General features: G+C 40.4%; 1 protein-coding gene across 1 annotated transcript; it reads right to left on the bottom strand.

Annotated features, from left to right (window-relative positions):
- Positions 1-2,118: 2,118 nt before the first annotated feature.
- On the bottom strand, positions 2,119-2,631 carry LOC147644934 (uncharacterized). Its single transcript, XM_086837087.1, has one exon. The coding sequence runs from the start codon at positions 2,629-2,631 to the stop codon at positions 2,119-2,121; it is 513 nt and encodes a 170-aa protein (XP_086693213.1).
- Positions 2,632-13,157: the final 10,526 nt, after the last annotated feature.

The following is a 13,157-nucleotide window of genomic DNA, read 5'->3' as shown; positions in this document are numbered from 1 at the left end:
CTATCTGAATGAAACTTTGTAGTTAGCCTTCTATATACTCTCACTCGTATATATGTCGGAACGGGCCGGATCGGACGACTATATCATATAGCTGCCATAGGAATGATCGGAAAATTTTTACAAAAAAATTTTTAACTTTTTCAGTTTTCAATAGAATTCGATCAAATTTGAGTTATAGCCATTTTACTATACTCTATAATTTTGCATAAAATTTTATGAAAATCGGACTACTATATCATATAGCTCCCATAGGAACGATCGAGAAATTAATACAATTAAATTTATAACCTTTTCAGTTTTCAACTGATTTTCATCAAATTTTAGGTATAGGCATTAAATTTAAGTCTTAAATTTTGTGGTAAATTTCATGAAAATCGGACGACTATATCATATAGGTGCCATACAAACGATCGTTTGATGTGGAGGAAAAATGCAAATCAGTGAATGTAAAACTGCAAATATAATATGTATAGGTGAATGAAATGAAAGCAGGTATTACTTCATTGTTTTTTAACACAAAGATATATAATTTGTATTGTATGGTTTTTTATTCATAGAAGTTCTATCTGCAAGGGTATATAAACTTCGGCGTGCCGAAGTTAGCTTCCTTTCTTGTTAATCTTAAAGTAAGTATTTTTAAATAAATTATTATACTATAAATACAAAAATAAAAAAAGGTGTTTTTATTTAGATACAATTTTTGGATCTCTCATTTTTGGGGTGTTTTCAAGAGCACACATTCGGCTATGAAAAACCGTTGAATCTGCTTCTAGAGCTGCCATACATCCTTCAATTTCCCTACGAACTATTTAGTTATGACCTATTGATAGAGTGGATATTTCATCATCACCTATAACTCTTTTGTCATCCTTATTATCTAAAGTAATTTTTGTAATTTTTAATGTACTAATTTCATGCCCTCTCGACCTAAACATGTACATGCTATCACTTTCTTGTTGTACTGTGAACAAACAATTTTTATAATTATAAAAAGTAATCTTCTCCAAACAACTTCTTTTCACTCCCTTATTTTTCTTAACACATGTTTCAGGCTCGCTACCTACACCCGCTGCTGTGTAGGCATACATTTTTGAGCGAAGACCCACAAACTTTGTCATCGACCCACCCTGCAGTTCATCTTTGAAGAACCCTAAGCGCTTCTTATTACACTGCTGGAAATTCAATAGCCTAGCCAATTGATCTGGATATTTAGATGTATCAACTTTTAAAGCAACATCTTCTCGAATGTCACTATATAAATCCTCTGTTTTAATAAAGTAGATAAATGAATCTGCATCCATATAATTTAATTTAAGTGCATTTTGAAATTTGGGTTTCATATATGAGTAGTAAAAATCATACAGCTTCCATATGGATAACTCCAACACTACAAATCCCAGGAATGTTGGCTTATCACTAACCTAATGAAGTCTATTCATTTGAATTGGATACATGTTTTCACTAAACTTTGTTGCACTATGGAAATTGGACCTGGCTATTTAGTCCCTCGCACATAATCTAGGACGTTCACCTTGGGGGCTTCCCATTTTGTTACTATGCGTCTTCCCGTAGACACTGTTGTTCAAAAGCTTAAAAAAGTCTTTCTTCAAATTACTTTTAGCCCTAGTCCTATGCTTGTGTTAATATCAATATAGTTCCTAAGCCAAGGTTTTTGCTTTAACTCGAGGATACTATGTACCTTTTTGAGCTCTAAGCCATTATCTTTTCACTGCTTTAAAGTTTTATAGTGTATAATATTGTAACGAATTTCTGTCGTGATTGGGCCACGGGCAGAGTTCACTACGGAAAGCCGAGCAGAACTTTTTAATAGGTGTGGCTGCCTAGAACCCGGTCTGACCCACTCACTCGTCCAAATCTACACTTGGCCCCATGTGGAAAGGTGGTTATTTCTTAGCTTCTCTTTATTGGCGTGCTTTTCCGGACACGTTCGTAAGAAGAAGAGAAGGAAGTCGAGAGCGCTTAGAGAGACCAGGCATCCTGGCTGTCAAAAGCTCTCATAATTGCGCCTATAAGGGATTTCGCGGTTTCTCGCGTTGCCAACGGCTATAACTATCGCAGACTCTTCGAATCTAGCGGTTTTCGTTACATTACCCCCACTCAGACTCGAGCCTCCTGGCCGTGTAATTCGGAATTCGGGTCCCGATATGGTGACAGGCGGTTGACATGAACGGTCCTAGTGGTACGCTTCCTCGGTACACGGATCTCGTACACTAGGTCGGAGTGACGTCGGATGACGGTGGCGGGTGCAATCCAATCCGACTGCAACTTAGGGCATCGTGCCACCCTTCGAGTAGGCGACTTGTTGACGTTGGCGGCCGCAATTAAATGTTGTCGTCCGAGCTGCTGCGTTTGTCGGAGACGGTTCTGCAGTTGGTCCACGAATGCTGTGTAACTTTCCGGATTCGGGAACGGTCGCCCATACAACAATTCGTCTGGTAGTCTAAGTTCGCGTCCCAGGGTCAGTTGTGACGGCGAGAACCCAGTCGCCTCATGCGGGGCCGATCGATAGGCCCACAGAGCTAGCGGCAGCAATTGGTCCCAATCGCGTTGATTTGCGGCAACGAATTTCGCCAAATAGTCCAGGAGAGTTCGGTTAAACCTCTCAACCATTCCGTCCGATTGAGGGTGCAACGGCGTAGTACGAATCCACATCAAGCAGGTGCAAGCGAGCTTGGAATACTTTTGCCTCGAAGTTTCGGCCTTGATCCGAGTGAAGGATGAAGGACACACCAAACCGGCAAAAGACTTCTTGGACTAGCGTTCGGGCTACCGTTTCAGCCGTTTGATTGGGCAGCGCTATGCATTCCGGCCATTTGGTGAAGCATCACTACAGCGATGTAGCGGTATATAACCAGAGCCGAAAAAATTAAGATAAGGGTGGAAAAGTTCAAATTTTCTTACGCAAGGGACATTTCATCTTTCAAAATAAATGTCCCTAACGAGCTCTTTAACACTATTTGCTCTCCCAACTTCTGGCCAGAGTACATAGTTGTTAAGGAGTTCGAGGCGAAGAAAAAGAAAAAGCGGCCTGTAGGAATAACTCTTCCCAGGCCTGATGTTACCACTGCGCTTTCTACGTCTTCCAATCCCGACCCAAAAAACTAACCTTCTCCTTAGGTATTTCCTATCAGAATGCAAGAGGCTTACGTAGTAAGCTTCCTAACTTGTATTCTGATAGTCTTTCGTTTGCATCTCAGGTTATTGTGCTCACAGAAACCTGGTTAAAGCCGGAGATTCTGAGCTCCGAAGTTTTTCCAGCTGTGTTTACGGTATATCGGCTAGATCGCCCTATCAGACGCGGGGGTGGAATTCTTATAGCGGTGGACTCCTCACTCACGTCAGAATTATTAACCTTCGAGGAATGCAACGATGTTGAATTCCTCTGTGTGAAGCTATCTATGAAAGGTAGCTCCATTTTTATTACCTGTTCCTACATACCTCCACTGTCGGAACTTCCTATTTATTGGAATCACCTTTCCGCTATTCAGATGGTTTCCAGTAGACTTTTGGATAGAGACCAGTTGGTAGTTCTTGGAGATTTTAATATCCCTGGTGCTATTTGGTGCTCAAATAATTCCACCAATACTCTCAATACACCAACACAACATGACTTTATCGCTGGCTTGTTTGACATTTCGCTGTCTCAAGTCAACCCTGTGCGAAATTCCTTACAGCGCTTGCTTGATCTTTGCTTCGTCTCTGATCCTGCGAGAGTCAGTTTAGCAAGGGTAGCGCCTCTGACGCAGCCCGAAGATCCTTATCATCCAACTTTCGATGTGACTCTTGGTATTGGGTGTGACGTACAGAATATTTCTGACCGTCCAGCCAATAAAGTCCTGTTTTCGCAAAACGGACTTTGAACGGCTGAATAATTTTATAAACGAGTTCAATTGGTCCGATCTATACATATGCACTGACATGGCAGTTGCCGTGGATATTTTTTACAGTGCCATGAATTCATTTTTTACTGAATGTGTTCCGTTATATTATCCGCCAAGCTCGAATAAACCGCCGTGGTTTACTAAAGTGTTGAGCCGACTTAAAAATAAAAAATCTAGACTGTATGCTAAACTTAAAATCACCGGTTCTCAATCTGCCCTTTCATTTTATTTATCAGCTCGGTCAAACTTTACCGTGTTGAACGCGCAGTGTTATAAAAACTATTTAAATCGTTGTAGGGCTCAGTTCTCACAGGACCCAAAACAGTTTTATAATTTCGTTAACACTAAACGTAAACCTAAAACAAATCCTTCCTCGCTTTCATTTGAAAATACTTCCGCAAATAATGATCAGGCAATAGCCGATCTATTTTCGCAGTTTTTTCAAACAACCTATTCTAGCTCTTCGTATATATACCAGACCTATTCCTACGACATACCCAAATCAAACTTCATTTTCTGTCCCAGCCTAAACGAAAGCTCTCTCCTTTTAGATCTCCATCGTGTCAAGCCAGTTTATTCGCCAGGTCCCGACGGAATTCCTGGCTGTGTGCTCAGGTATTGTGCCGACGCCCTGTGCTATCCCCTTCTGAAATTGTTTACCTTGTCCTTGGAAACCTCCCACTTTCCCATTATTTGGAAGGAATCGTTTATTATTCCTCTCCACAAAAAAGGTAGCAAATTGGATGCCAGCAATTATAGAGGAATCTCTAAGTTGTCGGCCATCCCTAAATTATTTGAAAACATTATCACCCCTCACTTACAGCACCTTTGTAGATCGGTTATTTCTCCATGTCAACATGGTTTTATTAAGCGAAGATCAACAACAACAAATCTTTTGGAGCTCTCTTCCTATATTATAAAGGGCTTCCATAATAATTGTCAGACAGATGTAATCTATACTGATTTCAGTAAAGCATTTGACTCTGTTAACCATTCTCTCCTCGTTAGAAAACTCGATTCAATGGGTTTTCCAAGTGATCTTCTAATTGGATCTCAAGTTATTTGAATGGCAGGACGCAAAAGGTCCTCTTTAAGAATAATTTATCCAATGTTCTAAGGGTTACATCTGGTGTCCCGCAAGGAAGCCATTTGGGACCCTTATTGTTTACATTGTTCATAAATGACCTGCCCAAAGTCTTGACTAACTCCAGAGTACTTATGTACGCGGATGACGTCAAGCTTTGCGTGCAATACAATAACGTTGCCTGCCAGTCGGATTTACAAACAGATCTTAATAATTTTCAAACTTGGTGCCGTGTAAACTTATTAAACTTAAATGGCTCTAAATGCAAGCTAATGACATTCTCTCGTGTCGCTTCTAAGCTTGCTACTTACACGCTGAACTGCTGCTCTTTGGAAAGAATTAATACAGTTGACGATTTGGGCGTCCGCTTGGACCCAAAACTTGACTTTATTGATCATATTTCGTCTATGGTGAATAGAGCCAGGGGTGTGCTTGGATTTATTAAACGGTGGTCGAAGGAATTCAATGACCCCTATGTTACTAAATCCTTATATACTTCCTTAGTTCGTCCTATCCTAGAATATGGATGCTGCGTTTGGAGCCCTCAGTACGGCGTCCATAGTAAACGTATTGAGTCGGTTCAAAAGAACTTTTTACTTTTCGCTCTACGCGGCTTAAATTGGGATGCAAACCAAAGATTACCTTCCTACTCTAGTAGACTCCTATTAATAAACTTGCCGTCCTTAGCCAATCGTAGAACGATGCTAGGGATAACCTTTATTTTTAACCTTATCCATGGTGATGTGGAAAGTGCTGACTTGTTGAGTCAGCTTAATTTTCATGTACCATGAAGAACCACTAGATCCTATATCCCATTAGTGTTGCGCCACTGTAGGACCTCCTTTGAACTGCATGAACCTCTTAGAGTGTTATGTGCAAATTATAATGATTTGTACACACTTATCTCTAACGTAGATTCCCTTCCCAAATTAAAATCTTTATTACTAACACACTTAGTAAGCATGCATGCTAACAATCTGGCAGCACGCCGGTAGTCAATTTTCCTCGTATTCTGTCCTATATTTTCCATCGCGCTTACTAACACCTAACCCAAAAAGGCACGTGCCTGGTGTCATACGGGCCACTTGTATGTACTGACCTTAGTGCATCAACGTCCAAGAATATGTCGATTGCAGGTCGCTCGACTGGAGCGCCTAGAACTTTGGGCTGCAGTTGGTCTACCGTTCGACGAGTAGGTCCTCTACTTGCATTGCACTTCGTACAGCGCATCAAATGGCTACGTCGGCTGTTTGTCCGATCCAAAAGTAGCGAATGGGTTCTTCCTGAAAAGAGCGAGGAACTACCAGAGCAGGGTCTGCTGTTTTGGTAGTAATCATCAACAGGGGTTTATCCATGAAGAGCTGTTCGAACAAATGCCAATAAGCTTTTAATTCGGGGCTTTCACTCCATTTTGCTAGTTTTGCCGGTCGCTTTCCCTTCTCTACCCATTGCAAAATCAAGGCGAGAGTGGGGTCCTTTTCCTGGCTGCGAGCGATGTCGATGGGTTGAGTCTGTAGAAAGAGGATATTGTGGCCATCGTTTTGCTCGGCCTTGTGCATACGCGACAGTGCCACAGGGTCGACGAGACAAGGCGTCGGCGTTTTCATGTTACTTTCCGCTGCGGTGCTGGATGTCCATGTCATACTGTTGGAGTCTTTCTATCCATCGAGCTAGTTGTGCTTCAGGCTTCCGGAAATTAAACAGCCATCGGAAACACGAGTGATCCGTGCGCAGTAGAAATCTCTGGCCATATAGGTAGTGGTGGAAATGCTTCGTGGCCAAAATAACGGCTAGCAGTTCTCGTCTAGTTACACAGTAGTTGCGCTCCGCAGCACTAAACGACTTGCTGTAATACTCCAATATACGCTCCTGGCCGTCTTTCCGTTGACCGAGCACCGCCCCGGCACCGTGGTTTGACGTGTCGGCATCCACAATGAATATCCCATCGGGAGCGGGAAACGTTAGCACCGGGGGCGTGGTTAGTTTGATTTTGAGCGCCTCGAAGGCGCCGTGAGCAGTTGTTGACCATGGGAAGGAGCGCTTAACTTCCGTTAGGTCGTGTAAAGGGCGCGCAATTGTGGCGAAGTCTGGAATAAAATTCTGATAATAAGAACATAGCCCCACAAAGGAAAGCACTTCCTTTTTGTTGTGGGCTCAAGTATGCATTCGAAGTCTGCATTGAAGTTGACTTCATTTTCCCCTTCCTTCGCTTGTTGACTCACAACGCTGGTGCATCTTTCGGAATGCCGCTGAGTCCTTTCTTCACTCGTTGAAAATGATAGGCATCTTCATCATCATCATCATCATTATCATCATCATCATAAACATCATCATCATGAAGATGTGTGCTAAATTTAAAATTACCGTTACTCAATCTGCCCTTTCCTCTAATTTATGAACTCGATCAAACTCGGAAGTGTTATAAAACTATGCAACTCGTTGCAGGGTCCAGATCTCACAGGACACAAATCTATATATATAAAAATGCTCTGTTCGTGTCTACATCCTTCATAGACTTGAAAAGTTCTGAACCGTTTAAGCCCAAATTTTTACACAACATGCGTTGAGGTTCCACCTCGGTTATTGTCTACTTTTGATATTGATAGCTTATCTGCATTTGCGAATATATCACTTTTTTCGGGTTTCCCCGTGCCCCTACTGCTGCTCCCTCTACAGGCAGCCAGCTGAATCAAAGCATTTCCTGTCAAACATTCAAAAAAAATTGAAATAAGGAATTGGAGAAAATAATTTTATTTTTTTGTTCAGGTTCAGTAAGTAAGTAAGTAACGCGGAATCAGCAGAAAGACGAGCAGATAGGCTTGAGAGAAAACGATTAAGAGTTAGACAGTCGCGTTCTGCAGCAATCGATTTGATTCACTCTCAAAATAATGAACGCGACAGGGCAAGGGTAGCTGAAGCGCGTTTACAGCTTGCAGAAGATCAAAACCTGCAATACAATCGTCTTGCATTCAGATATAATCCAACTATTGATTACAGCTCGAATCGAATGTCGTTATTGGACGAATGCATCAGGTCTGCATATACCGTCAGGCTCTCAAATTCAAAAACGAACCAAAAGGATTGTGTTGCGCTTCCGAGAAAGTGGAATTGTTGTGGGCTCAAGTATGCATTCGAAGTCTGCATTGAAGTTGACTTCATTTTCCCCTTCCTTCGCTTGTTGACTCACAACGCTGGTGCATCTTTCGGAATGCCGCTGAGTCCTTTCTTCACTCGTTGAAAATGATAGGCATCTTCATCATCATCATCATCATTATCATCATCATCATAAACATCATCATCATGAAGATGTGTGCTAAATTTAAAATTACCGTTACTCAATCTGCCCTTTCCTCTAATTTATGAACTCGATCAAACTCGGAAGTGTTATAAAACTATGCAACTCGTTGCAGGGTCCAGATCTCACAGGACACAAATCTATATATATAAAAATGCTCTGTTCGTGTCTACATCCTTCATAGACTTGAAAAGTTCTGAACCGTTTAAGCCCAAATTTTTACACAACATGCGTTGAGGTTTCAGCTCGGTTATTGTTTACTTTTGATGTTGATAGCTTATCTGCGGTTGCGAATATATCAATTTTTTCGCGTTTCCCCGTGCTCCTACTGCTGCGCCCTCTACAGGCAGCCAGCTAAATCAAAGCATTTCCTGTCAAACATTTAAAACATATTGAAAAAAGAAAGTTGAAAAGTTCTGAACCGTTTAAGCCCAAATTTTTACACAACATGCGTTGAGGTTCCACCTCGGTTATTGTCTACTTTTGATATTGATAGCTTATCTGCATTTGCGAATATATCACTTTTTTCGGGTTTCCCCGTGCCCCTACTGCTGCTCCCTCTACAGGCAGCCAGCTGAATCAAAGCATTTCCTGTCAAACATTCAAAAAAAATTGAAATAAGGAATTGGAGAAAAAAATTTTATTTTTTTGTTCAGGTTCAGTAAGTAAGTAAGTAACGCGGAATCAGCAGAAAGACGAGCAGATAGGCTTGAGAGAAAACGATTAAGAGTTAGACAGTCGCGTTCTGCAGCAATCGATTTGATTCACTCTCAAAATAATGAACGCGACAGGGCAAGGGTAGCTGAAGCGCGTTTACAGCTTGCAGAAGATCAAAACCTGCTATACAATCGTCTTGCATTCAGATATAATCCAACTATTGATTACAGCTCGAATCGAATGTCGTTATTGGACGAATGCATCAGGTCTGCATATACCGTCAGGCTCTCAAATTCAAAAACGAACCAAAAGGATTGTGTTGCGCTTCCGAGAAAGTGGAATTGCCTCAACTTGAAGCACCACCAGAGCCTCTGCACTCTCTATTCGCTGGATCTACTGCAGAATCGAAGCAATTTCTGTCGAACATTAGGAAATACAACTTGCTTTCAAATGACGTCATTTGGTGCGGAAATTATAACTGCACAATTCATGCCAACTTTTAAAATCAAAGGACAAATCTATCATAAAGCCGGTTCCCTGCTTCCGTTCCCAGACAGCGAACACAAATTTCTTCTTCTTGGTGATGATGAAAATGAAGTAGATGCACGTTATGAAATCAATACCTAAATACTCTGAAGAGGCACATTATTTCGCAGCTACAGAAGCTTTTTCACGAACGGAACAATTTGGTGCGTTTATTCAAAACAGCAATCGATGATGCCTTCGGATACCCATAAAATTGTCATTCATGCAGTCAAAACGCCTGCTGGAGAACATATCAGGAGATATAATGATCCAACTATAGACGAAGTGGCAATTGTCATAGTCGGGGATCAGTTTCAACCTCGAGATATTTTTCTCCATCGACGAAACGATCGATTGGTAAACGTCTCAGAAACTCACCGTTGTTACGATGCTTTGCAGTATCCACTAATCTTCTGGGATGGTGCCGATGGATACCATTTCAATGTGAAGATGGTAGATCCAGTCAATGGTGTAGAAACGAATAAAAAGTGCAGCGCGATGAACTTTTACTCATACAGGTTAATGGTTCGGAGGACCGATTGCAATCATATATTGAAATGTCGTCAGTTGTTTCATCAGTACATTGTCGATATGTATGCAATAATTGAAACAGAACGTTTGCTGTTCCTCCGATTGAATCAGACGAAACTTCGGTTCGAGGAATATATCCATTTGCGGGATGCTGTGATGAATGACCGTAATAAAACCAACGTTGGAAAGCTCACGATTTTGCCATCCTCATACATAGGTAGTCCACGCCACATGCAGGAATATGCTCAAGATGCCATGGCATATGTTCGTTGCCACGGCCGTCCAGACTTATTTATCACCTTCACATGCAATCCAGCTTGGGACGAGATAGTACAGCTGTTATTTCCTGGACAATCGTATAGGGATAGGCATGACATCACAGCCCGTGTTTTCAGACAAAAGCTGAAGTCACTGATGGATTTTATTGTGAAACATGGAGTTTTTGGATCTGTGCGGTGCTGGATGTATTCAGTAGAATGGCAGAAGAGAGGATTGCCGCATGCGCATATACTGATTTGGCTGTATGATAAAATTACTCCAGATGAAATCGACGATGTTATATGCGCTGGGATTCCACGGGCCGAGGTTGATACGGATTTACATGAAGTTGTCATCAAGAACATGATCCATGGCCCATGTGGTACCCTCAACCCATGTTCACCATGCATGGTAGACGGGAAGTGTTCCAAGCGATATCGTCGAGCATTTACACCCAACACCGTAACAGGGGACGATGTATATCTGTATAGGAGACGGTCAACTGAAGATGGAGGGACTTCGGCAAATTTAAACATGAGAATTGGTGATATTGAGGTAGACAATCGTTGGATGGTTCCATGCTCACCACTATTGTCAAAATCATACAAAGCGCACATCAACGTAGAATATTGCAATTCCGTGAAATCGATTAAATATATCTGCAAGTACGTGAATAAAGGCAGCGATATGGCAGTTTTTGGTGTTCAGGCAGAAAATGGTGACAACAATGCAGTACGAGTTGTCGATGAAATATCTCAATACCAGGCTGGAAGATACATAAGCAGCAACGAGGCTGCATGGAGAATTTTTTCGTTCCCCATTCATGAACGCTATCCAGCTTTAGTTCACTTGGCAGTCCATTTGGAGAATGGTCAAAGTGTCTATTTCACAGAAAGAAATGTGCAAGAAAGAGTCCTGAATCCGCCAGAGACAACTCTGACTGCCTTCTTCACCCTATGGCAGGAAGATGATTTTGCCAGAACCTTGATGTATTCAGAAGTGCATTCTTAACCATAATATGCCACAGAGAAACGTGGCAGGGTACAGCTAGTAGTTTTATAATTTTGTTAGCACTAAACGTATGCCTAAAACAAATCCTTCATAGCTTTCATATGAAAATACTACCGTAAATAAAGACCATGAAATCTATCAGACGAACTATTTTCGCAGTTTTTCAAAACAAAAAGTTGTCTTCGAATTTACACCAGACTTGTTCCGATTAGTCTTAGCCTAAGCGAAAGGTCTCTTCTTTAGATCTTCATCGTGTCAAGCCAGTCTATTCGCCAGGTCCCCACGGAATTCCTAGCTGTGTGCTCAGGTATTGTACCGACGTCTTGTGTTATACCCTTCAGAAATTGTTTACCTTATCTTTAAAAACCTCTCACTTTCCCATTATTTGGAAGAAATCGTTTGTTATTCCTCTCCACAAAAATTGTAGAAAATCGGATGCCAACAATTAAAGAGGAATCTCTAAGTTGTAGGCCATTCCAAAAACATAATTACTGCTCACTTGCAGATCAGTTATTTCTCCACGTCAACATGGTTTTGTTAAGCGAAGATCAACAACAACAAATCTTTTGGAGCTCCCTTTCTATTTGACTCTGTTAACCATTCTCTCCTTGTAAGGAAACTCGATTTAATGGGTTTTCCAATTGATTTTCTTAATTGGATCTCCAGTTATCTGAATTGCAGAATACGTGTTAACCTATTAAACTTAAACGGCTCTAAATGCAAGCTAATGACATTCTCTCGTCTTGTTCCTAAGCTTGCTACGTATACGCTGAACTGCTGCTCTTTGAAAATTAATTCAGTTGATTTGGGTGTCTGCTTGGACCCTAAACTTGACATTATGTCGTCTATGGTAAATAGAGCCAGAGGTGTGCTAGGATTTATTAAACGGTGGTAGAAAGAATTCAATGACCCCAATGTTACTAAATCCTTACATATTTTATAAGTTCGTCCTATCTTGGAGTATGGATCTTGTGTTGGGGGCCCTCAATACGACGTCCATAGTAAACGCATCGAATTGGTTCAACTTTTTACATTTCTCTCTACGCGGCGCAAATTGGGATACAAACCAAAGATTGCCTTGCTATTTCACAGATTTGTATTTTTTCTCCCCATCTAACAATCGTTTGTATGACACCTATGTGATATAGTAGTCCGTTATAATATTTAATTGTATTCATTTTTGTTCGTTCCTAGGCAGCTATGTGATATTGTAGTCCGGTTTTATTTTATAACTTTACACAAAATTGTAGATTAAAATAAAATGGCTATATATCATATTTGATGAAAATTTGGTGAAAGCTGAAGAAGTTTTAAGCTTTAATTTTACTAATTTCTTTTTTTTCTTATAAAATGGCTATGTATCAAATTTGATGAAAATCTCTTGAAAACTGAAAATGTTATACTTTTTAATTGAATTAATTTCTCGATCGTTCCTATGGGAGCTATATGATATAGTCGTCCGATTTTCATAAAATTTTACTCCAAATTTAAAACTGATAAAAAAAATGGCTATATCCCAAATTCAATAAAATTTAAAATTTAAAATTTAAAATTTTTCAGATTTTCATCAAATTTGAGGTGTAGCCATTTTATATTAACCTTAAATTTTGTGTCAAATTTCATGAAAATTAGACGACTATAGCATATAGGTGTCTTACAAACAATCGTGTGTTGTAGAGGAAAAATGCAAATCTATGATGTATAGGTGAATGAAATGAAAGCAGGTATTACTTCATTGTTTCTTAACACAAATATATATAATTTATATTGTATGGATTCCTAGTCATCGAAGTTCTATCTGCAAGTGTATATAAACTTCGGCGTGCCGAAGTTAGCTTCCTTTCTGTTTTTTTTTTTTTTTATAAACCCATTATTTTTTTTTAAAACAATATTC

Source organism: Drosophila serrata, unplaced genomic scaffold, assembly GCF_035046125.1.
Source record: "Drosophila serrata isolate PLE 108 unplaced genomic scaffold, ASM3504612v1 contig_63, whole genome shotgun sequence".
Taxonomy (NCBI): domain Eukaryota; kingdom Metazoa; phylum Arthropoda; class Insecta; order Diptera; family Drosophilidae; genus Drosophila; species Drosophila serrata.
This window is presented reverse-complemented; position numbering and strand designations above follow the sequence as displayed.